Here is a 26,546-nt window from a genome sequence, read left to right as displayed (position 1 = left end):
GTCTTGACATCACGCTCTGCCCTTTTTTTTTTCTTCTTTCTTTTTTTTTTTTTTTTTTAACAAAAACAATAATAAATACAATTGATAAACCTTGTCTAATTAAATCTCTAAACTATCCCCATATCCTTAAATGATTTAACCATTAATTTAACCCAGTATATGCAACACTACTACATCCAAGTCTTCACAAACATAACCTAAAAGCTAATAATAAAAAGTCAGTGGCAGCACAATATTGTAAAACTGCGTGTCTGACACTGTCAACATCTTTTAGTATCTGTGTTAAAATACCAAAAGTTAAGTTCATCTGCTTAGCAGTGCAACAGAATAGCACAATCAACAATCAAGATATAGACGATGGATCCCATAATCAACATATAAATGATCACATGAATTACAACATTAACAAAAGCCTGTTATCAATACAACACAATACGAAAAGCACATTTCACACTGCAGTGGAAGGACTTAAACACCTTTTTACTTACGAGGAAGGTCAGGTGTCCACTGGCGCGTAGAGCCAAGGGGGTAGAGGAGGCTTATCCGACAAAAATTGTTCGGGGGGCCCCAAAAGCGTCCCCAGACCCCTCCCGGGTCACAGCACAGTGGAGTCCTGGTTTCCTCCATGGTTACCAAATTGAGACCCAAAAAGGCCTAATAAAATTGTTTAGAGACAGAATTCCAAGCCTATAAACAGCAAAGGCACACACACACACACCCCTTTTCTTATTTTTTTTCTCTGCTGTGGTGTCTGCAGCAGGGCTCATTTTCTGAGCAGCAGCAGTGTGTGCGGGGGGGCCAGAAGCAGCTGCAGAGGCAGGAGCGGGGGTGCGCTCTGTACGAGGACCAACTCTTACTCTCCGCAGCAACTCTCTGCCTCCGAAAAGGCATACTCATTCTCATAACTGTGTTTTTTGTTTGGTTTGGTTTTGTTTTTGTCTTACTCCTCACCAATATATAAGAAAAATAAACAACAACCACTAGAAGATTCAAAAATGAAATTATATTGCTACAAAAATCTGGTGAAGTCACCTTGAAACAAAATGAAGTGGTACAATCTCCCAAACCAAAACTGCAAGTATAATTACCAACCAAGTTTTTATCTCTGTATGAAACACCACCGTACCATGCACCACAATATACATCAATATTGAGAACTGTATTGCAATGATGGTCTTAAGCATCTTTACCTTAAGCAGCTTTTAACAATTGGGCTGCTGTGGCACCTTTTTGGGAGTAGTCCTAATGCACGTTTAGTTTTTTCATTAGCATTGTCATACGCCAACATATAAAAAATTTTTTTTTTTTTTTTCATCTCTTCTGACAAATCCGGATGTGATGTTATAGCTGAATATAAGCGATCCACAAATTTTGAATATGGCTCTATTCCCCCCTGTTTAATATTTGTAAAGGAAAGGGGTTGCTTGTGCAGGATCATGCACATTTTGCAAAGCTTTATACGCCAATTCTTGTGAAAGTTGTAACACTTCAGTTTGAAACCATGCCTGCAAATCTGCACGTACAAAAGGACCAGCACCCAGTAACATTTGTGCTTGCACTCTGTGTAATGCATCGGTGTTCTGTCTAGGAATCACAGCTGCATTTTCACACAGCATTTACCATTTATGATGAAATTGCAATTGTTGAGAAGGAGTTAACAGAGTATCAACGAGCATTTTTGTGTCATATGGCATCAACAATTGAGCAGTAAAAAGATATTGCAAAAGAGATTGAGTAACTGACTCAAACCAATTTCAAACCGTACTACACAATGGCAACTTTGGCTTCTTTTAACATTTTCCAACCTAATGCAACCTGGTCCCAAATCACTGGAAAAGATATCGGACCCATATTGGGAACCATTTCTCCTTCAACTATAGATCTGAGGCTCTGAGGAGTCTCCAACCTGGGGCCTCGGCATTGCAGTACTGTGTCTTAGCTGGCTGCGCCATTCAAGCCTCACCCTAAGGGTGATGAGCGCTAGTGGTGCAATGAAGGTAGTGCAGTGCTCCAAGAGTGACTGACCTCTCTGCAGACACGCTCAGGACTGAGCTGAGCCTGTGCTTCAGGACTCACCTTTTATTGGCCCGCTGCTCCTGCTCGTGCGCAGTGGGGGCCCACCCTAATTAGGCACAGGTGGACTTGACACAAGCTCATGCTCACTCCCTGGCAATTAGTGGCACCTGGTTGCCTCATTTCACTACAACGAAGTCTTACCCCAAGGCTATCCTTGTGTCAGAGGTTTACCCAGAGGGGTTCTGGATCAGCCCAGGATTTTGGTTTTTTCATTGCAAAGCCAGTGAGAGCAGAGAGACACTAGAGAAGGTCTGGAAATGCTGGGGTGAGAATAAGGTGGGAAAGCAGGAAGGGTGACAACAGCCTGAAGGGAAGGAGTTGCAGGCATGGACAGTGTAGGACAGCCTGCAGGAGAGGCGGCCAAGGGCTCTGTCAAGGAGTGAGGTCATTATCCCCTTGGTCATAGCAGTGTCCTCAGCCACCAAGGCTGGTGAGAGGAAACTTTCTCGTGAGGCTCTCAGGATCTGTCTTCCCAGGGCCTGGGGCCAGGGCTTGGCCTTTCTGCTGCATCCAACAAACCAAAGGGTTTTCTCAGCATTACAGCCACCAGCACAGGGCCTTTGCCTCCTGCAATCATGGCCTCCAGGGATCTGCTTTAACCAGGCTATGGGGAGGCTCTGGCAGGCTCAGTGGGGCCCATCAGTGTGTGAAGGTATTTTGAGTTTTGCTTCTGACTGACTTTATCAGAGATTTTTTCATTCTTCTCAACAGATCTGAAGTTCATTCAATGATCCTCAAAAGCCCAAAGGAGCTCTTTACCTTTTTGTAATCACATTTTTTTCATCAAGACCTATAGAGGTTCTTGGAGATTTTAATTTTTTTCCAGTAGATTTCAGGAGGAAGATTTCAAAGTACACTTTTGCACTCTTAATTGAAAGGGAATATTTCATTACTTTATACTTCAGGGGAGAGGTTCTAGCTGCATTCTCCAAGTGATAATGACCCAGAGGGTCTCCTCGGGAGGTCTGCACCAGAAGGAGAAGCAGTTCCTTGAGGTCTGACCCTGGATGGACACCCTTGCTCCTCACCTCCCCAACCCCACCACTGCTCTCCTTGGCCCCTGGGACTTGCATCACTTCTCCTCCCATCAGACTTCTCCCCTGGTCTCTGCAGCTGGATGGTACAGCTCCTTTGCACCATCTCCCCCCTCTTTTCCTTAGAGAACTGCTGCACATGGGCACAGCAGGAGTTTTCCTCTTTGCAAACAAAGCAAAGCACAGCATGATAAAATTTCATGGCCAAACACACTCCTCAACCATATGCTAAGTACGAGCTGCCCCTCATGAGGTCACCTTTCTACAAGGGATAATCTTATGAGAAATAAGATTTTGTGTCAGGAGACACAAAAAGATGGACACAAACACTGAAGATGACTGTAAACATTTTGTAATTTTGGTTCCTTCTGTATACTGTCAAGCTCCTATGGAGAGGTATGAGTGGGCAGTGTTTCTACAGGGAATGAAAAACAGCCCTAAAATTTGGCAATGTTTTTTGCATTGAAACCAGTTTTTTGAGCTCATCCTAGCATTATGGCCTCTCATTATATGATATTTTGCTTACTTACCAAATGCCTGGAAAATTATGCCTTACAGATAACCTCATGAAAAAGTTAATTCAGATCCACTCTGGATATACCTGGGATAGAAATTAACAGAAATCAGGCTTTCTTCACAAAAAATTTATGATTGAAAACAATATTCAAACTCTGAATGATCTGCCAAAATTATTGGAGAAAATAAACTGGATAAGACCTTGGCTTGGTATCTCTACTTAGCCACTATCCCCATTATTTAATTTATTGAAGGATGATACCAAGGTCATCAGCAAGGCAATTGAATCCTGAGGCATCTCAAGCACTAGAGACTGTTTTGACTAAAATTAAAGTCTTTTGAACATCGTTTTGATCCAAAATTTGTTCTCAGAGATCTTATGATAAACAAAATTTTACAGCTCTTTGGAATATTAGGGCAACAGGAGGGAAAAAATTTCTGGATGCTAGAATGTCAATTTTTATCACATCATTTTACCAACACAGTACGGTCTAGATTTGAAATGTTATCACAAGTGTTTACAAAACTGTGATTACTTCCTAGAGGTATTTTTGCATTAGATGTTCCTGTAATACATATCCCTATCACGAAACAGGATTTTCATGCAGCTATTCAAATGTCACTACCTTTTCAAATTGCCTTAGCATATTACCTTGGAGAGATACAGTTCAACTTGCTGAGTCACAAATTTTTACAGTCCCTGCAAGAGTTAACAATCCAGCATTCTTTTATTTTATCAACAGTACCACCAGAGAGAACTCCTACTCTATTCCTGGATGGATCTGCTTGCTCACACAAAGAAGTGGTAGCTTGGCATGATTCTGCTTCAGACCAATGGCCATCACATGTTGTGCTACAGGAAGGTTCAGCACAGGGCATAGAATTGTGTGCAGTGATAGAAGCCTTTTGATTATTGTTAGTTACAGATATTAATATTGTAGTGGATTCTCATTATATTTATGGAGTGTTAGCTAGAATAGATGCTTGCTACCTTAAACATATAGGTATTAGGACTATCTTTATGCACTTCTGATGATTCTGGCAGGAATAATAATTTTGCTGTACTATTGGATTGATTGCTAAATGGTTTTAAGCACCAGGAGAATGGAAGAAAAGATGGTTCACTTGGCTCTTTCAAATTTAAAAGTGGGGAATTGTAAGTAGAACAGCAGAAGAGTAGACAATGTGTCGGACAGAAGGTGCCTGGTGGACTGCCTGATACTGCTTGACCCTGAGGGGAACGGAGTGCTGTAAATATCCTGAGCAATGTGCCTCCTAGGGAATGTTATGCTTCGGTACGAAGTGCCATGCTAGAGTATGATTATATGGCAAAATGTACTATTTTTACAATATTCCCAGAAAGAGCACTTTTAGATTGTCCTAGTTTCGGCCAGGATAAAGGTGATTTTCTGTCTTGTACTTTTGCTTTCAGCTAAGTCTCTTGCAAGTAGTTGCACTTGCTGAAATTAACAGCAAGTTTCTCAGACAGTGTGTGCTTCTAGGTCTGATAACACTTGATGTTTATAGTTACTGCTAGAGACTGGTATGCAGAGCCAAGGACACTGCTCAGCTCTGAGGAACATTTTACCCTCCAGAAGGAAGAAAGAGATCTCACCTGCAGCCCTTCTTTGGGGAGGAACAGACAAGATAGATGCCAGAATTGACCAAACAGAGTATTCCATCCCATATACGTCATAGTATAAATTTGAGGCATCATGAGAGCCAAGCCAGATTTCCTGATTTCCTGCTTCCAGCTTCCGGCTGCCTGCCCTTCCTGCCTTTCCTGCTTCCCTTCCTTCACTCGGCATCCTGGAAGGATTCTGTCCGTTTGCCTGCCTGTGGTCCTGATCCGTGCCAGCCCATATCTGTGTGTTCCTGCCTCCAGCTCCCGACTGCTGCCGACTCCAGGAGTCCAGCCTGGACTTTCCCAGGGCTTCCCTGCAGCCTCGGTGGTGACGTGAGAGTTATTGGGGGGAGAGGGGGGAGGAGCGTGGTATCCATTTTCCTGTATATTTGTATATATTTAGTAATTTTTTCCTATTTATCATTACTTTTTCATTAAAGTTGTGCAGTTTAGTTTCCAACCCATAAGTCTCTCTCCCTTATTCTCTCTTCTTTCTTTATCAGAGAGGAGAGAGAGATTAATAGAGAGCGTCTGTTACTTGGTTTAATTGCCGGGCCAGTGTTAAACCGTGACATAGATGTAACCTATAAATCAATCAATATTGGAATACTATATAAGTGTAGCAAACCACACAATAAATGATTCTGGTTGTTCACTTCAGTTGGGGTCTGTGCATTCATGTCCTCCAACACCTCTGGACATGCTCAAGGAGCTCTACATCCTTCTGATGCTGGGGACACCAGAACTGGACACAGTACTTCAGGTGAGGTGTCATAAGAACATAATAGAGCGGGGGAAAGACCTCTCCCAACTGCTGTCTTTGCTTTTTTTGATGCATCCCAGAACGGAGATTTCTTTCTGGGCTGCACATGGACACTGACAGTTCATGTTGAGCTTCTGATCCACCACCACTCCCAAATCCTTCTCCTCGGGACCGTCCTCAAACCTTTCTCCTTCCAACCTGTATTCATGCATGGGATTGCCTCAGACCTGGTCCACAACATTGCACTTGCCCTTCTTGAACTTCATGCAGTTTGCATAAACTCATTTCTCAAGCTTTCCAGGTCCCTCTGTGTCCTGGTTTGGGCCAGGATAAAGGTGGTTTTCTGTTTCTGTACTTTTGCTTTTAGCTAAGTCTCTTGTAAGTAGTTGCTAAATTAACAGTAAGTTTCTCAGGCAGTGTGTGTTCCTAGGATTGATAACACTTGATGTTTATAGTTACTGCTAGAGACTGGTATGCAGAGCCAAGGACACTGCTCAGCTCTGAGGGAAAACATTTTACCGTCCGGGGGAGGATGCAGAGGTCCCACCTGAACCCTCCTTTAGGGAGGAACAGACAAGATAGATGCCAGAATTGACCAAACAGAGTATTCCATCCCATATACGTCACACTCAGTATAAATTTGAGGCATCACGAGGGCCGAGCCAGATCTTTTCCTGATTTCCTGCTTCCCTTCCTTCACACGGCATCCTGGAAGGATCCCGTCCGTTCATCTGCCTGTGGTCCTGATCCGTGCCAGCCCATATCTGTGTGTTCCTGCCTCCAGTTCCCGACTACTGCCGACTCCAGGAGTCCAGCCTGGACTTTCCCAGGGCTGCCCTGCAGCCTCGGTGGTGACGTGAGAGTTATTGGGGGAAAGGAGGGAGGAATGTGGTTTCCATTTTCCTGTATATTTGTATATATTTAGTAATTTTACCTATTTATCACTACTGTTTCATTAAAGTTGTGTAGTTTAGTTTCCAACCCATAAGTCTCTCTCCCTTATTCTCTCTCCTTTCTCTATCAAGGAGAGAGAGAGATTAATAGAGAGCGTCTGTTATTCGGTTTAATCGCCGGGCCAGTGTTAAACCGTGACAGATTTATTGGCGCCCAACGTGGGGCCCGAGCTAATTGGCTCGAGTTCAGTTTAAACTAAATTGCCTGAACAGTTTGAATTCCAACTCCAGTGAAAGAATGGCTTTCCTGAGCTGGAATCAGACCTTGTTCTTTGGAAATTTCACAGGGTTGGAGATTAAACCAATCGTGCCGTACCTTTGGTATTTAGGGTATGCAATCTGTCTTTTCGCAGCTGGAATTGCTGCTGCTATGTGGGTTTTCGTTCGTAAGAGTTGCTTAAGAACCATCATTGCAATATTGTCCTCAATACTGGTGTATATCATGGTGCATGGTGCAGTAGTGTTTCATACAGAGATAAAAAACTTGGTTGGTAATTACACTCCCAGTTTTAATTTGGAAAATTATACCATTCCATCGTATTTTGGGCTGACTCCACCTGATTTTAGTAACAGTAGCATTTCATCTCTCAATCTTTTAGTGGGTGTTGTTAATTTCTCTCATATACTGGTGAGGAGTAACACAAAAACCACAGTAATGAGATTGAGTATGCCTTTTCAGAGGCCGAGAGTTGCTGTTCGGAGAGTGAGAGCTGCTCCTCGTACAGAGAGCACCCCCACTCCTGCCTCCACAGCCGCTTCTCGCCCCCCCTCACGCAAGGGCACAACTCAGATAAGGCCGGCCAGCATCGCCAGTGTTTCTGCTACAGCTCCAGTTGCTGTGTCTACTCCCACAGACACTGCTGCTGCTCAGAAAGCAAGCCCTGCTGCCGCCACTGCTGCAGATGCCTCAGCCTCTCCCCCTCAGCCCACACAGTTACTTGTTAACCCTGTAACTAGGAGAAAAGGAAAACAAGGGAAATCAGAAACGAGCCGTAACCCTTCCAAGTCTGAACAAGATGACCAGGTGATAGAGGAAACAGAGGATACTGATACTGCCTCTCCTCATACAGCATTCCCTAGAGCAGAGTCAGATGAGGACTCAGACTCAGAATCTGCTCAGCCCTATTCCATGAGAGACTTGCGTACTCTGAGAAAAGACTACAGCCGTTTTTCAGGTGAACCACTTCTCTCTTGGTTACTCCGATGCTGGAATGAGGGGGCTGCTACCATAACATTAACTCAGAAGGAAGCCAGGCAGTTGGGATCCCTAGCCAAAGATGCAGGTATTGATCGGGCATTTGGGGAAAAGGCTGGAACTACCAGCCTGTGGAAACGACTCTTGTCAGCTGTAAGGGAGAGATATCCCTATAAAGAGGAAATAGACTGCCCACAGATCAAAGCAGCCAGACTTGGAAAAGCTATCAGGTATCTCGAAGAATTGGCTGTGCGAGACGTGATCTATAATAATGATGGCATTGAAGATCCCTATCACGTACCATGCCCTAAACCTATGATGCAAAGGTTTGTGCATGCTGCACCACAACCTTTTAATCATACACTATCAGTAATGCTATGGGTTCCTGCAGACGTAGATGCAACTGTGGGTGATGTGATTAAAACTGCACGAGAGTGTGAAGATGCTGTCATAGCCCCTTGTCGGGCCTGGGTCTCAGCTATCAAGAGAGCATCTGAGGAATGGTATTCACCCCTTTCTCCTCAGACAGACAGAGGACACCGCATTGCAGCCATTAAGAGGAGACGCCCTCCTATGAGACAGAATCGAGAGAAACAGAAATCAGCAAGAGGGACCCTATGGGCACTCCTGTGTGAGTATGGAGAGGAAATGAAAAAGTGGGACAAGAAACCTACTGCTGCCCTACAGGACCGAGTGTTTGAGTTGATGAGTAAGCCAAAGGCAAAAGGAGGTCCTTCTAAAAAGATGGCTGCTCAAGTCTCCAGTGTAGAGTTACCCAATCCAAAAATGCTGGTGACTCAAGATCCCTGCACATCAGGTGTGAGTACTGGGGATGCAAGCTCCAGTAATGCACATACTGACAATGCTGTATGTGCTCAAGCTTAGAGGTGCCCTGCCTCCAGCCAGGTGGAGGAGAGGGACAACCGAATCTATTGGATTGTGTGGATTCGATGGCCTGGCACATTAGAGCCACAAAAGTATAAAGCCTTGGTGGACACTGGTGCACAGTGCACCCTAATGCCATCAAATCAGAAAGGCACAGACTCCGTCACTATTTCTGGAGTGACGGGGGGATCTAAAGAACTGACTATTGTGAAGGCTGATGTGAGCCTCACTGGAATAAAGTGGCATAAACACCCAATAGTGACTGGTCCAGATGCTCCGTGCATCCTTGGCATAGACTACCTCAAGGGAGGTGATTTCGAGGACCCGAAAGGGTACCGCTGGTCCTTTGGTACTGCAGCTATTAAGACTGAGAATGCAGAATGGCTGCATACTTTGTTTGGCCTTTCAGATAAATCCTTTGTAGTGGGGTTGCTGAGAACTACAAACCAGCGGCTGCCAACTGCTACTTCAGTAGTGCATCGTAGACAATATCGTGTCAACAGAGATGCTGTGGTCCCCATTCACAAGCTGATCCGGCAACTAGAGAGCCAAGGAGTGATCAGCAAGACTCATTCACCCTTCAACAGTCCTGTATGGCCAGTGAAAAAGCCAAATGGAGAGTGGAGGCTGACAGTGGACTATCGTGCCCTGAATGAGGTTACGCCACCACTAAGTGCTGCTGTGCCGGACATACTAGAACTTCAGTATGAGCTGGAGTCAAAGGCAGCCAGGTGGTATGCTACTATTGACATTGCTAATGCATTTTTTGCTATTCCTATAGCACCAGAATGCAGAGCACAATTTGCCTTCACCTGGAGAGGTGTCCAGTACACTTGGAATCGACTGCCCCAGGGGTGGAAACACAGTCCTACCATCTGCCATGGACTGATCCATGATACCTTGGAAAAGGGTGGAGCTCCAGAACATCTACAGTACATCGATGACATCATTGTGTGGGGTGACACAGCAAAGGAAGTCTATGAGAAAGGTAAGAAGATAATTGAAATTCTCCTAGAGGCTGGTTTTGCTATTAAAAGAAGCAAGGTCAAGGGACCTGCACAAGAGATACAGTTTCTGGGGGTTAAGTGGCAAGATGGACGTCGCCACATCCCAATGGACGTGATTAACAAAATAACTGCTATGGCCCCACCAACTACCAAAAAGGAAACACAGTCCTTTTTAGGAACTGTTGGTTTCTGGAGAATGCATATTCCTTTTTATAATCAGATTGTGAAACCTCTCTATGAGGTTACTCGGAAGAAGAAAGACTTTAAATGGGGCTCAGAACAACAAGCTGCTTTTGAGAATATTAAACAGGAGATTGTGCAGGCAATGGCCCTTGGACCAATTCGAACAGGGCCAGACATCAAAAATATTCTTTACACCGGAGATGGAGGTGATGGTCCTTCATGGAGCCTCTGGCAGAAAGCTCCAGGAGAGACTCGAGGCCGACCTCTAGGATTTTGGGGTCGAAACTACAAAGGCTCCGAAGCCAACTACACAGCTGCTGAAAAAGAGATATTGGCCGCATACGAAGGAGTTAGAGCTGCTTCAGAAGTAATTGGTACTGAAGCACAGCTCCTCCTAGTGCCACGATTACCTGTACTGGGTTTCATGTACACAGGTAGAGAATCTTCCCATCATGCTACCGATGCTACCTGGAGTAAATGGATTGCTTCACTCTCACAGAGAGCTAGGATAGGAAGACTTAATCGTCCAGGAATTGTAGAAGCAATAACAAATTGGCCAGAAGGCAAACATTTTGGAATGCCACCAGGAAAAGTGGTAAAACGGGCTGAAGAAGCCCCACCATACGACCAACTACCAGAGAGTGAGAAACAATATGCTCTTTTCACTGATGGATCCTGTCGTCTGGTAGGAGGCCATCGAAGGTGGAAAGCTGCCGTATGGAATCCTACACGACTAGTTGCAAAAACAGATGAAGGAGATGGTGAATCAAGTCAATTTGCAGAGGTAAAAGCTATCCAATTGGCTTTGGACATTGCTGAACAAGAAAAGTGGCCGAGACTTTATCTCTATACTGACTCATGGATGGTAGCAAATGCCTTATGGGGTTGGTTAAAGCAGTGGAAGCAAAGCAACTGGCAACGTAGAGATAAACCTATCTGGGCTGCTGAACTCTGGAAAGACATTGCTACTAGGTTAGAGAAACTTGATGTAAAAGTGCGTCACGTAGATGCCCACGTACCTTTATATCGAGCTACCGAGGAACATCGAAACAACCAACGAGCAGATGAGGCTGCTCAAGTGTTCCAAATAGATCTGGACTGGGACCATAAAGGTGAACTTTTTTTGGCCAAATGGGCCCACAATGCTTCAGGTCATCAAGGCAGGGATGGAACATATCGATGGGCTCGTGACCGAGGGGTGGATTTATCTTTGGACTCCATTGCGCAGGTTTTCCACGATTGTGACATATGTGCTGCAATTAAGCAAGCTAAAAGGTTGAAACCTCTATGGTATGAAGGGAGATGGTCAAAATATAGGTATGGGGAGGCCTGGCAAGTCGACTACATCACATTGCCTCAAACTCGCCAGGGTAAGCGCTATGTGCTTACAATGGTGGAGGCAAGTACAGGATGGCTGGAAACATATCCTGTGCCTCATGCCACAGCCCGGAACACTATCCTGGGCCTAGAGAAACAAGTCTTGTGGAGACATGGTACACCAGAGAGGATTGAGTCAGATAATGGAACTCATTTCAAAAATAGTCTCATAAATAACTGGGCCAAAGAACATGGTATTGAGTGGATATACCATATCCCCTATCATGCACCAGCCTCAGGTAAAATTGAAAGGTACAATGGACTGTTAAAAACTACCTTAAAAGCAATGGGTGGTGGAACTTTCAAAAACTGGGACAAGCACTTGGCAAAAGCTACCTGGTTAGTTAATACCAGGGGTTCCATCAATCGAGCTGGTCCTGCTCAGTCAGATTTTCTACACACAGTAGATGGGGACAAAGTGCCTGTGGTGCATGAAAAGAATCTGCTAGGGAAAACAGTTTGGATTTATCCTGCCTCGGGCAAAGGCAAACCCATTCGTGGGGTTGCTTTCGCTCAAGGGCCTGGACACACTTGGTGGGTGATGATGAAAGATGGAGAAGTACAATGTGTACCACAAGGGAATCTAACACTAGGTGAGAATTCCTAATTTCTGCTTGTCTAGCTTAATCAGTAATGCATGGACTCTTTGGGAGTCATGAACTTGAATCCCACCATAACTACTGTTATGTGAACTGTTGCATAAACTAACAGTGTTCTATGAGTGTTTTTCAGGATGATTTTGTGGTGATGAAACCAGAACTAGGTTCATCGGCTGGCATCCAGTAACTTCCTTGAAACTACCATCTGCAACCTGCAACTTGTGGACCATGGACATGAACTGTGAAGACTGGTTCTTCTTTTGAGAATCTGCTACAATAGATGAACATCTGCAATTGTAGACTGAATTACTTAGTGAATTTTAGCACTGAGAGATAGTAACAATTTGTGTATAGATATGTTTAAGGATAAGAGTTAGTAATGATTAGAGTATGACACAAATGGTATGGAATAAGGGGTGGAATGTCCTGGTTTGGGCCAGGATAAAGGTGGTTTTCTGTTTCTGTACTTTTGCTTTTAGCTAAGTCTCTTGTAAGTAGTTGCACTTGCTAAATTAACAGTAAGTTTCTCAGGCAGTGTGTGTTCCTAGGATTGATAACACTTGATGTTTATAGTTACTGCTAGAGACTGGTATGCAGAGCCAAGGACACTGCTCAGCTCTGAGGGAAAACATTTTACCGTCCGGGGGAGGGTACAGAGGTCCCACCTGAACCCTCCTTTAGGGAGGAACAGACAAGATAGATGCCAGAATTGACCAAACAGAGTATTCCATCCCATATACGTCACACTCAGTATAAATTTGAGGCATCACGAGGGCCGAGCCAGATCTTTTCCTGATTTCCTGCTTCCCTTCCTTCACACGGCATCCTGGAAGGATCCCGTCCGTTCATCTGCCTGTGGTCCTGATCCGTGCCAGCCCATATCTGTGTGTTCCTGCCTCCAGTTCCCGACTACTGCCGACTCCAGGAGTCCAGCCTGGACTTTCCCAGGGCTGCCCTACAGCCTCGGTGGTGACGTGAGAGTTATTGGGGGAAAGGAGGGAGGAATGTGGTTTCCATTTTCCTGTATATTTGTATATATTTAGTAATTTTACCTATTTATCACTACTGTTTCATTAAAGTTGTGTAGTTTAGTTTCCAACCCATAAGTCTCTCTCCCTTATTCTCTCTCCTTTCTCTATCAAGGAGAGAGAGAGATTAATAGAGAGCGTCTGTTATTCGGTTTAATCGCCGGGCCAGTGTTAAACCGTGACACTCTGGAAGGCATCCCTTCCCTCCAGCATGTTGAGTTCACCACACAGTTTGGTGGTGTCAGCAAACTTGCTGAGGGTGCACTCCATTCCACTGTCCATGTCCCCAACAAAGATGTTTAAAAGCACTGGTCCCAGTACCAACCCCTGAGGAACACCACTCCTCACACATCTCCATTTGGACACTGTGCAACTGATCACCACTCTTTGGGTGTGACCATCTAGCCATTTCCTCAGAGCTGTGACCCTACTGATAAAGACCACCAAATTAGTCAGGCAGGACTTGCCCTTACTGAAGCCATGTTGGCTGTCACCTATCACCCCTTTGTTATCTGCTTGCCTTAGCAGAGCCTTCAGGAGGATCTGCTAAATGATTTTCCAGGCACAGAGATCATAGTACCACAGAATGGAGACAAAGATGAGACTGACTGGCCTGGAGTTCTTCTCTTCCTTTTTTTCCAAGTTTGAAAATGGGGGGGTTTGTTTCCCTTTTCTCTAGGCTTGCCATGGGATGGTGGACAGGACATCAGCACCCTCAAAGAGCTTGCTGTTGGGATTGATCTATGGAGAGAAAATGCCCCAAAGAAAAGGCTTCGAGAATCACATTGCTGGACCTGCATTCATTCTCCTGGGATTTTCTGACCACTCCAGCCTGCAGGGCCTGCGCTTCACAGTCTTCCTGCTCATCTACCTGGTGGTCCTCACAGGGAACAGCCTGACTGCACTCATCGCAGTGGTGGACTCAAGCCTCCACAGCCCCATGGATTTCGTCCTGAGGAACTTGTCCTTCCTGGAGATCTGCTGCACATCAGTCACTCTGACAAAAATGCTGGTGGGTTTCCTGATGGGAGATGGCAGGATCTCCTTCCTTGGCTGTGCTGCCCAGCTCTACTTCCTGGTTTTGCTGGATGGTACCAAATGCCTTCTGCTGGCTGCCATGGCCTCTGGCCCCTACACAGCCATCTGTGACCCTCTGCACTACAGCCTCATCATGAGCAGGGGGCTCTGTGTCACACTGCTGGTGGGATCAGGGATGGTGGTTGGACCAGTGCAAGTCGGACAGACCTACCAGGTGTTCACTTTGCCCTTCTGTGCATCCTCCAGGTGGGACAGAGAAAGAGGAATGGAAGAGTTAGAGCAGAAAAAACATGGGTCAAGGGTAGTCCTAAAGAAGACCTGAACCACATTCTGGAACATGCTGGTTCCCAGCAACAGGACCAAATAGGTTTCAAAGTCCCAAGGACATTAAAAAATTAAAAATTCATGATGGCCATGCTGGCTGCAGGTCCCGGGTCAGTGTCACCATCAGAGTCACACAGCAGAGCCAAGTGATGCCCTTGAGCAGGCTCCAGAGCTGTCAGCTAGCAAAACAAGAAGGAAGGTGTGACATCCCACAGATATAAGGAGCTCTGAGTCCAAACCAACAAATATGGTTACCAGAGACTGTTAAACGCATACAGAGAACAATTATAACTAAGACATTTTTATAAGCACTGATCAGATCTGTCATTATCTCACCATTTTGCCCCACATTGGGCCCAAAGAAACACTGTTGTGGTTGAACCACAGCCAGGCACTGAGCACCACTTAGCCGATCAATCAGCTTTCCCCAAGCAGTGGGCTGGAGGAATAGATTGAGACAAGGAGAGTGTAATGATTTGTTTGGGAAACAGTTCAGAAATAAACAGGTTGTGAGCAATCCTGACTTACTTCAATTAAGGCCACATTGGGTTAATGGTTATTGAGGCCTAGTTAGAGGTTTTCTGAGAACGACCTAATGGGAAAGAGATAACTTAATTGGCAACAGAAGAGGAAAATAATTATGTGAGAAGAGTGGTTCCGTGAGAATGGAATCTGTAATTGGAATACAAAGCCACCTCCATGATATGATGGTGTAAACAAGGCTTCTCTATATAAGTGAGTGCAAATTGTTAATAAACGATTTCATAAAATCATATTGATGTGCACATGGAATCCTTAAGCCTCCGCAGACTGTTTTCCCACAATGATTGATGTGAAATAGAAATACATTCTAATAATAGAAAAAAAACCCCGTAATTTTTTATATATATTAAAAAAAGGAAAAAAAAAAAAGATTAAAAAGGACCATTTCCATTACCCTCCAGTTTTCTTCTCTTTGCTCATTCCCATTCCTCTCACCTATGCTGATGCTCAGCTTAAGGCAGTCAAAGCTCACAAAAATTTGAGCACTCTGACTGCCTCCTTAGCCAACTCTGTCATGGAGTTTGTGTCCATCTTTTTTGTGTCTCCTGACAAAAAGGATTTCTCATAGAATTATCCCTTGTAGAAAGGTGACCTCATTAGGGGCAGCTCGTACTTAGCATATGGTTGAGGAATGTGTTTGATCGGACATGAAACAGTGAGCAGTGGAGGGGTTGGGGAGGTGAGGAGCAAGGGTGTCCATCCAGTGTCAGACCTCAAGGAACTGCTTCTCCTTCTGGTGCAAACATCCCGAGGAGATCCTCTGGGTCATTATCACTTGGAGAATGCTGCTAGAACCTCTCCTCTGAAGTACAAAGAAATGAAATATTCCCTTTCAAATAAGAGTGCAAAAGTGCACTTTGAAACCTCCTTAAATCCATCAGTGTCATGGTTTAACACTGGCCCAGCAATTAAACTGAGTAACACATGCTCTCTATTAATCTCTCTCTCCTCCCTGATAAAGAAAAGAGAGAGAATAAGGGAGAGAGACTTATGGGTTGGAAACTAAACTACACAACTTTAATGAAAAAGTAGAATCAAACATAGAATCATAGAATCAAAGAATTGGCTGGGTTGGAAGGGACCTCAGAGATCATCGAGTCCAACCCTTGAACCACCGTTGCGGTTGCTAGACTATGGCACTGAGTGCCACATCCAGTCTCTTTTTAAATATCTCCAGGGATGGAGAATCCACTACTTCCCTGGGCAGCCCATTCCAATGCTTGATCACTCTCTCCGTAAAGAAATTCTTTCTAATATCAAACCTAAACTTCCCCTGGCACAACTTAAGACCATGCCCTCTTGTCTTGTTGAAAGTCGTCTGGCAAAACAGACCAACGTCCACCTGGCTACACCCTCCTTTCAGGTAGTTGTAGAGAGCGATGAGGTCTCCCCTGAGCCTCCTCTTCTCCAGGCTGAACAACCCCAGCTCTCTCAGCCTCTCCTCATAGGGTCTGTGCTTGAGTCCCTTCACCAGCCTGGTTGCCCTCCTTTGGACCTGCTCCAGGACCTCAATATCCTTCCTGAACTGAGTGGCCCAGAACTGGACACAGTACTCGAGGTGTGGCCTCACCAGGGCTGAGTACAGGGGCAGAATCACTTCCTTAGACCTGCTGGCGATGCTGTTCCGGATACAGGCCAGGATGCCATTGGATTTCTTGGCCACCTGGGTACACTGCTGGCTCATGTTCAGCTTCCTGTCGATCCAGATTCCCAGGTCCCTTTCTGCCTGGCTGCTCTCCAGCCACTCTGTCCCCAGCCTGTAGCGCTGCATGGGGTTGTTGTGGCCAAAGTGCAGGAGCCGGCACTTGGCCGTGTTAAACCTCATCCCATTGGAATCAGCCCAACTCTCCAGTCTGTCCAGGTCCCCCTGCAGAGCCCTCCTGCCTTCCAGTTGATCGACACTCCCCCCCAACTTAGTGTCGTCTGCAAATTTGCTGATGATGGTCTCAATCCCCTCATCTAAATCATCAGTGATGATATTGAACAGAACTGGGCCCAACACTGATCCCTGGGGGACACCACTAGTGACCGGCTGCCAACTGGATGCAGCCCCGTTCAGCACCACTCTCTGGGCCCGGCCCTCCAGCCAGTTCTTAACCCAGCACAGGGTGCTCCTGTCCAAGCCACGGGCTGATAGTTTTTTCAGGAGGATGCTGTGGGAGACGGTGTCAAAGGCCTTGCTGAAGTCCAGGTAGACCACATCCACAGCCCTCCCCTCATCCACCATTCGAGTCACCTGATCATAAAAGGAGATCAGGTTGGGCAGGCATGACCTGCCCTTCCTAAACCCGTGCTGGCTGGGTCTGATCCCTTGACCATCCTGCAGGTGCTGTGTGATTGCACTGAGGATGATCTGTTCCATGGCCCTGCCAGGCACTGAGGTCAGGCTGACGGGCCTGTAGTTTCCTGGGTCCTCTTTCCGGCCCTTTTTGTGGGTTGGCGTGACATTCGCCAACTTCCAATCATCTGGGATGTCCCCAGTGAGCCAGGAATGTTGGTAGATGATAGAGAGAGGCTTGGCAAGCTCTTCTGCCAGCTCCTTCATTACCCTTGGGTGGATCCCATCTGGTCCCATAGACTTGTAGGGATCCAAGCATCTCAGTAGGTCACTGACTGTGTCCTTCGGGATTACAGGGGGGCTGTTTAGATTCATGTCACTTTCTATAAGCTCCAGAAGCCATCCGTCTTATTAGTGATAAATAGGAAAAATTACTAAATATATACAAATATACAGGAAAATGGATACCACGCTCCTCCCCCCTCTCCCCCCAATAACTCTCACGTCACCACCGAGGCTTCAGGGCAGCCCTGGGAAAGTCCAGGCTGGACTCCTGGAGTCAGCAGCAGTCGGGAGCTGGAGGCAGGAACACACAGATATGTGCTGGCATGGATCAGGACCACAGGCAGGCAAACGGGCCGAATCCTTCCAGGATGCCGAGTGAAGGAAGGGAAGCAGGAAAAGGCAGGAAGGGCAGGCAGCCGGAAGCTGGAAGCAGGAAATCAGGAAATCTGGCTTGGCTCTCATGATGCCTCAAATTTATACTATGACGTATATGGGATGGAATACTCTGTTTGGTCAATTCTGGCATCTATCTTGTCCGTTCCTCCCCAAAGGAGGGCTGCAGGTGGGACCTCTTTCTTCCTTCTGGAGGGTAAAATGTTCCTCAGAGCTGAGCAGTGTCCTTGGCTCTGCATACCAGTCTCTAGCAGTAACTATAAACATCAAGTGTTATCAGACCTAGAAGCACACACTGTCTGAGAAACTTGATGTTAATTTCAGCAAGTGCAACTACTTGCAAGAGACTTAGCTGAAAGCAAAAGTAGAAGACAGAAAATCACCTTTATCCTGGCCGAAACCAGGACAACCTGGAAAAAATTAAAAACTCCAGGGAGCTCTATAGGTCTTCAAGACACAAAGGAAATTACAAAAAGGTAAAGAGCTCCTTTGATTTTGTGACGCTCCTTAAATAAAGTTGGAAATATTGAGAAAAGAATGAAAAAAAATCTTTGATAAAATCAGTCAAGCAAAACCCAAAATACCTTCACACACTGATGGGCCCCACTGAGCCTGCCAGAGTCTCCCCATGGCCTCGTTAGAGCATATCCCTGGAGGCCATGATTGCAGGAGGCAAAGGCCCTGTGCTGGTGGCTGTAATGCTGAGAAAACCCTTTGGTTTGTTGGATGCAGCAGAAAGGCCAAGCCCTGGGAAGGCAGATCCTGAGAGCCTCAATAGAAAGTTTCCTCTCACCAGCCTTGGTGGCCAAGGACACTGCTATGGCCAAGGGGACAACGACCTCACTCCTTGACAGAGCCGTTGGCCACCTCTCCTGCAGGCTGTCCTACACTGTCAATGCCTGCAACTCCTTCCCTTCAGGCTATCACCCTTCCTTCTTTCCCACCTAATTCTCACCCCAGCATTTCCAGACCTTCTCTGGTGTCTCTCTGCTCTCAGTGGCTTTTCCTTGAAAACAAAATCCTGGGCTGATCCAGAACCCCTCTGGGTAAACCTCTGACACAAGGATACCCTTGGGGTAAGACTTCTTGTTCTTTCCCTCCGGTCTGAACCTTCCAAGGTGACCTTTGTGGAGGTTTTGGACTACCAAGAGATGTTCTATCATAAAATCATGGAACTGTTTGGGTGTATAGGGATGTGACAGACCAGACTTGTATGTTTCATGATCACTCCAAAAGGACTGCCCATACCACCTTTGTGGAAATTTCCCCATGGTACAGTCTTGAGTTTTGCTGGGATGGGAAAAACCTCATGGACAGATTAAGGGTGATTTGGGCTGAGAAGAGTGTGTGCTTCAGAGTCTGGGATGGATGCTTCTGATCCCATCCCTCTATTCAGTCTTGCTCCTAGGAGTTAGGAATGCCCCAGGACATTCCTCTTATCGTTGTTTCTTTGTCTGATTTTGTTAGGCCTGGTTTTTTTCTTTCCTTGGGAAAGAATTGCTCCTCTAAGTGATAATGTGACCCTCAGTCCTTTCACTCTGTATCAGTCAGTGGTGTCAGAGGATCTGTCGAGCATTTTCTGGGACCGTATGGTTTCAGTCCCTCTCCCCAGCAGGGCCAGGTCTGGCACTAAGGTTGGATCCAGCAGCACCTTGGCTCCTCTCTGAGAAGGAGTTCAGAAAGCAAGGGGGTGACAGCTGTTCCATCAGAAGGAGCCCTGCACTTCCCTTCTTCTTCCACCTAGGTCTCTAACACAGCCATGAAAGATGTTGCTTTTGCCCTCGAGTGCTCTTGCAGGGCCAGTTACACACCCATGGCTTTCTCTGCCAGGGTTTCACTTGACAGCCCAGAACAGCTCCCTCCAGGCTCTCCCACCTCCCCACCCATCTCTCCCCACACAGCCCAGTTGCTGCTGGCCACACAGCAGTGCCCAGCCCAGGATGCTCTGGGCAGTCTCACCACAGGCCCAGCCCCTCTGAAGGGCACAGCAGCTCCTGGGTGGCAGAGAGAGCTCAGAGCCCCAGATGGGTGACTATGCATGGCAAAAGGACCAGGAGGAACCCTGTGTCCCCTGATCTCCTCTCCAGGAGATCCGCAGAGGTCTGCAGCCAATCGAGGCCATCCCCTCTCCCCAGCCCAGAACAACAGCCCTGGAACTTGTGTTCCTAAAGAGCTCTGACTGCTCCAGGCACAGAGCAGCCTTCCCAGGGCTGCTGCAGCCAGGGAGGGGGTTTCACTTCCCATTCATTCCTGATACACTGAGCAGGGACAGAAGACAAAACATTCCTGCATATTTTTCATTGCAGTTAAATACAACAAGAAACTGCTATTGACACAGTCTCTGGGCCACAGAAGACGGGTGGAAATGGAAGTAGAAGGGATTAATCATGCCATTTATTTCATGACAATTATATTACAAGGGGTAAAAGAAGAAATGATCTAAAGAAGGGAAGACAGACTATCGTCATGACATAATCAAGGAGCCAATTAGAGATGAAGGAAGGAATTGTACCGTTTTTGAAAAGCATAAGTAATCAGTGTTCTCAGAGAACCCTTGAGCTCCTGGTTCCTCATGCTGTAGATGAGGGGGTTCACTGCTGGAGGAACCACTGAATACAGGACTGCCACGACGATATCCAGGAATTGGGAGGAGATGGAGGGAGGCTTCAGGTAGGCAAAGGTGCCAGTGCGGATGAACAGGGAGACCACGGCCAGGTGAGGGAGGCATGTGGAAAAGGCTTTGTGCCATCCCTGCTCAGAGAGGATCCTCAGCACAGCCCTGAAGATCTCCACATTTGAGAACACTACAAATAGAAAACATGCTAAAAAAGAAAAAAGCACTCAATAAAAGAATCCCCAGTTCCCTGAGGTAGGAATGTGAGCAAGAGAGCTTGAGGATCTGGGGATTTCACAGAAGAACTGGTCCAGGGCATTGCCCTAGCAGAGGGGCAGAGAAAATGTATTGTCTGTGCGCAGCAGAGCATGGAGAAACCCAGTGCCCCAGGCAGTTGCTGCCACGTGGACACAAGCTCTGCTGCCCAGAAGGGTCCTGTAGTGCAGGGGTTTGCAGATGGCCACATAGCGGTCGTAAGCCATGATAGTCAGGAGATAAAACTCTGCTGCAATGAAGAAGACAAAGAACAAGAGCTGTGCACAACATTCCCTGTAGATGTCAGTTTTTTTCCAGAGGGAATTGGCCATGGCTTTGGGCAGAGTGGTGGAGATGGATCCCAGGTTGAGGAGGAAAAAGTACATGGCGGTGTAGAGGTGGAGGTCACAGGCAATGGTGGTGATGATGAGGCTGTTTGCCCAGGAGGGCAGCCAGGTAGATGCCCAGGAAGAGCCAGAAGTACAAGAGCTGCAGCTCCTGCCTATCTGCAAATACCAGGAGGAGGAACTGGCTGATGGAGCTGTGGTTGGACATCTAATGCATCTGGGGATATAGACCTATCAGTGGAAGGAAATAAAGGGAGTAGTTATGTGAGTTTTTCTTTACATTACTAAATTTCTCCTAGGTACACACAAACTGATTTTCCTGCTTCATGAAGAATTTTGGCATACCCCTTTCAAACTCCCTGGCTTATCCTTGTTTCATGTCCATAAAGGAGTGGGAGGGGTCATTGCTGCTGTACAACATTTGGTAAAAAGGAGCAGGGGAGATCTCTAATTAAATCCATTCTTGACATTAAATAGCTTTTCAGTATTGTCACCCTCAATATACAACCAGCCTTCCGAGCAGAGCTAAAAGGATTCAGCACGGATTGGTCTGATACAGTTTTTCCTACACACATGAAAAAAATTTTAATACAGAAGCCTCTCGCATTTCTTCTGCTCTGCAAGTGAAACCTTCAGGGTGAGAGGCACAGGGACTGTCCCTTAGTGCAAAATGCGGACAGCCACTCTGTCCATCAGCCCTGCTCTCAGCTCCAAAAAGAGTCAATGACCCTAATGATGGGGCATCCTGATGGGAGGTTGGGCTGACCCCCAGCCCCACACCCTGAAGCCCCACAGCTTGAAATCTCAGGCTGTTTGGATGCTTTTCTGCCATGGACACAGCAGCAGGACAGGACCTACAGAATCAGTGTCTGAGCTGCACCCGAATCCTCAACACCCATCCCAGCAAAAATAAGGGAAGAACAAGAGTAGCAGCAGCTGAGGGGAACCTGTCAAAATTCTGCTGCCAAGAGAATCGGGACGGGAAGACACAGGCAGAGACTCCAGCATTACTCCTCTTTGCTGGGGGGGCTGTTGGAAGGATCCTCAGAATTCAGTGCCCATGATCTCAAGGCCTTGGGGACTTCGCTGTGTGACAGATAGCAGGGTTTAGCTCTAGGGAGGGCAGCAGCTCTGCAGGGGATGGCTGGGAGGTGCAGGAATCCCCCCTGCCATCCTCTTCCAGGCAGCATCTCCCTCTCAATCCCTGCCCATCTCTGCTTGTAGAATAATCCGCTTAAAGACAACACGTAGTCACCAATATGGTTAAAGTGAAGTCGTCTATTAACAATTCACACTTGGTTTATATAGAGCCCTTGTTTATATAACGATATCTTGCAGGTGGCTATATCTTGGCCACAAATCCTGTTCTCACAGAACTTCTGCTGGCTTCATCATTATCCTCTTTTCTGCTGCCAACTCCCTTATGTTTTTACATAGCTCATCTTTCAGTAACCTTGAAACTAGGCCTCAAGGCCCTTAGCTTACTCTAGCTAAAGCTAAATAGTCAGGATTGCTCACATGTCTGTTTTCTTCCAGACAGTTTCCCAACATATCCCCTTTTTGTTTTTGAGCAATCCTGACTTACTTCATCACGCGAGATAACATGCTAATGACACATTGCCATAAACAACATACTAATAATACAAAAGCAATAATAACATACTAACATACTAATAACCAAAACCAATAATAACAAATATAATTGATAAACCTTGTCTAATTAAATCTCTAAGCTATCCCCATATCCTTAAATGATTTAACCATTCATTTAACCCACTATATGCAACAGTTAATTTTTCATGTTATCTTAATCAATCGCTTTTGGTTATGAATTGACTCTAAATGATCAGATAAATTTATGCAAATACACTCCATCCAAGTCTTCACAAACATAACCTAAAAGCTAACAATAAAAAGTCAGTGGCAGCACAATATTGTAAAACTGCATGTCTGACACTATCAACATCTTTTAGTATCTGTGTTAAAATACCAAAAGTTAAGTTCATCTGCTTAGCAGTGCAACAGAATAGCACAATCAACAATCAAGATATAGACGATGGATCCCATAATCAACATATAAATGATCACATGAATTACAACATTAACAAAAGCCTGTTATCAATACAACACAATACGAAAAGCACATTTCACACTGCAGTGGAAGGACTTAAACACCTTTTTACTTACGAGGAAGGTCAGGTGTCCACTGGCGCGTAGAGCCAAGGGGGTAGAGGAGGCTTATCCGACAAAAACTCGTCGGGCGGTCCCAAAAGCGTCCCCAGACCCCTCCCAGGTCACGGCACGGTGGAGTCCTGGTTTCCTTCATGGTTGCCAAATTGAGGCCAAAAAGGCCTAATAAAATTGTTTAGAGACAAAATTCCATGCCTTAAAAAAGCAAAGGCACACCCTCCCCCTCCCCTCCTCTTTTTTTTTTTTTTTTTTTCTCTGCTGTGTTGTCTGCAGCAGGGCTCATTTTCTGAGTAGCCGCAGTGTCTGTGGGGGTACAGAAAGAAGCTGCATCTGTAACAGATACGCTGGCAATCCTCACTGGCCGTATCTGAGTTGTTTCCTTGTGTGCAGCGGGGCAAGAAGCAGCTGCGGAGGCAGGAGTGGGGGTGCTCTCTGTACAAGGAGCAGCTCCCACACTCCACAGCAAATCTCAGCCTCCAAAAAGGCATGCTCATTCTCATAACTGTACTTTTTTTTTGTCTTACTCCTCACCAATATATAAGAAAAATTAACAACAACCACTAGAAGATTAAAAAAATGAAATGATATTGCTACTAAAATCTGGTGAAGTTAGCCTAAAATAAAATGAAGTGGTACAATCTCCCAAACCAAAACTGCAAGTATAATTACCAACCAAGTTGGTTTTTGGGTTTTTTTTTTTTTATAACTCTGTATGAAACACCAGTGCACCATGCACCACAATATACATCAATATTGAGAACTGTACTGCAATGATGGTCCTTAAGCAGCTTTATCTGCTTCTAGCATTCGCTCAGAATCTTTTAACAACTGAGCTGCTGTAGCACCTTTTGGGAGTAGTCCTAATGCACATTTAATTTTTTTATTAGCATTGTCATATGCTAACATATAAAAAAAAATTTGTTTTCATCTCTTCTGACAAATCCAGATGTGATGTTATAGCTGAATATAACCGATCCACAAATTTTGAATATGGCTCTGCTCCCCCCTGTTTAATATTTGTAAAAGAGGCAATTTCTTGTGAATGATCATGCACAGTTTGCAAAGCTTTATATGCCAATTCTTGTGAAAGTTGTAACACTTTAGTTTGAAACCGTGCCTGCAAATCTGCACATAAAAAAGGACCAGCACCGAGTAACATTTGTGCTTGCACTCCGTCTAATGCTTCGGTGTTCTGTCTAGGAATCACAGCTGCATTTTCACATAGCATTTACCATTTATGATGAAATTGCAATTTTGAGAAGGAGTTAACAGAGTATTAACGAGCCTTTTTGTGTCATATGGCATCAACAATTGAGCAGTAAAAAGATATTGCAAAAGAGACTGAGTAAATGACTCAAACCGATTTCAAACCGTACTGCGCAATGGCAACTTTGGCTTCTTTTATCATTTTCCAATCTAATGCAACCCACTGACCTCCTCCTCCTGGTCCCACAATTACTGGAAAAGCCATCAGACCCATATTGGGAACCATTTCTCTTCCAACTATAGCATTTTGAATAATTCCCTTCCATCTAGTTACCGGATCCATACTCCAACCCCCCCCACTACCCCCCCCACCACCCTCCCCTTTCCATGTTGGATCTGGAAGAGGTGGAGCAGTGGATGTTTAGAGGTTAAGGGAAGCAGGAGCAGGAATAGGGAACGGATCAGGGGGTAAAAATGGATTAGTGCCCCTGGGTTGTTCGGGATGTTCCCCGGAGCAAAAACTAGGCTTTTTTCAGGGGTATATTCATCCTTGGTCTCCAGGTCTTTCAGTTTCTTCAGCAGTTCCCTTAGTTGCTTGTTTCCGAGTCCCAGTTCTTTCCTTGGTTGTTGCTCTATAGCAGGCACTGATGGTGTTGACAGGTGAAGGAGAGGATTAATTGATGGCAACTGTGGTCAAGAAGATAAATCAGGCGTCGGAGGTGGAAAGGAAGGCAGAGCAGCCGGGAGCTGCGGCAGGCAGGCGCGAGGTGAGGAATGTGCATTCCAAGATTCCTCGCCTGTGTTCTCCAGCTTCTCTCCCTCTGGGTCCTCCAACGATTCTAGTGGTGTTTTCGGTCGCTTTTGGTTTTGCTTCTCGGTCCCATTTTTACTTTTCTTCCGACCCCCAGGGTAAAATGGCACAACTAGCTGAGCTTGAATCAGTATTGTCCCTGCAGGTGCTGGTGAGGGTTCTTTAGGTGTCTCAAATAACTGTTTAGAGGTCAAGTCCATCTTTTGAGCATTCATCGGTACTGGTAGATCAGGCGTTAAGGCAGCAAACGCTGAGGCTGCTGCTGCTCTTTCACTTTTTCTCTTTTAAGGTTTCTCTAATAATTTTCCAGAGTGTCACTAAGTGTCGTGCCTCCTTATCTCCATCACTAATTTTATCCCATAGGGCAATACCTATGGCCTCCCAAGCAGGTAACTCAAAAACGGTACCTATCGAGGGGATCAAGTCTCTATCCCGTGCCCATTTCAGTAATTCACGTAACGTCCTGCCTTCGTGTGATAAACCTCTCTTAGAGAGAATACATTAGAGGAGCTTAACTACTGCCTCTTCTTCTTTAGAGAGTGTAGACCCCATCTCCTCCCCAGCCGCTCACCTTTTTCCTGGAAAGATTCTTCAATTCTGAGGAAACTGTTTCGTTCCGTTGCCGGGCACCAGCTACATAGACCGCTGGGGCAGCAATCTCCTTTCGACTGGCTTCTCCGCTCCTGCCGCACCGTTCCTTCGGTCGGCTTGCTCGCTACCCTCTCATCCCAGCTATCTTCATCGCTCCTGGAAGCAACAGCGAGAGGGTCCCTGTTCAGGCGCCAAATGTGGAAAAATCTGCGGAGGCTTAAGGACAACATGTAGTCACCAATATGGTTAAGGTGAAGTCGTCTATTAACAATTCACACTCTCTTTATATAGAGCTCTTCTTTATAAAACAATATCTTGCAGGTGGCTATATCTTGGGCACAAATCCTGTTCTCACAGAACTTCTGCTGGCTGCCTCATTACTCTTCTGCTGACTACATCATTATCCTCTTTTCTGCTGCCAACTCCCTTAT

General features: G+C 45.8%; 1 protein-coding gene across 1 annotated transcript; it reads left to right on the top strand.

Moving 5' to 3' along the window:
• Positions 1-13,994: 13,994 nt before the first annotated feature.
• On the top strand, positions 13,995-14,600 carry LOC115600038 (putative olfactory receptor 13C6). Its single transcript, XM_030468275.1, has one exon. The coding sequence runs from the start codon at positions 13,995-13,997 to the stop codon at positions 14,598-14,600; it is 606 nt and encodes a 201-aa protein (XP_030324135.1).
• The last annotated feature ends 11,946 nt before the right edge of the window (positions 14,601-26,546 follow it).

The sequence above is a fragment of the Calypte anna genome, chromosome W (assembly GCF_003957555.1).
Source record: "Calypte anna isolate BGI_N300 chromosome W, bCalAnn1_v1.p, whole genome shotgun sequence".
NCBI classification, from domain to species: domain Eukaryota; kingdom Metazoa; phylum Chordata; class Aves; order Apodiformes; family Trochilidae; genus Calypte; species Calypte anna.
The sequence above is the reverse complement of the archived record's forward strand: the minus strand, read 5'-3'. Positions and strand labels throughout refer to the sequence as shown.

Excerpts from the sequence above, each read along its gene's own strand:
- LOC115600038 (XM_030468275.1), top strand. The coding sequence starts at position 13,995 with ATGCCCCAAAGAAAAGGCTTCGAGAATCACATTGCTGGACCTGCATTC.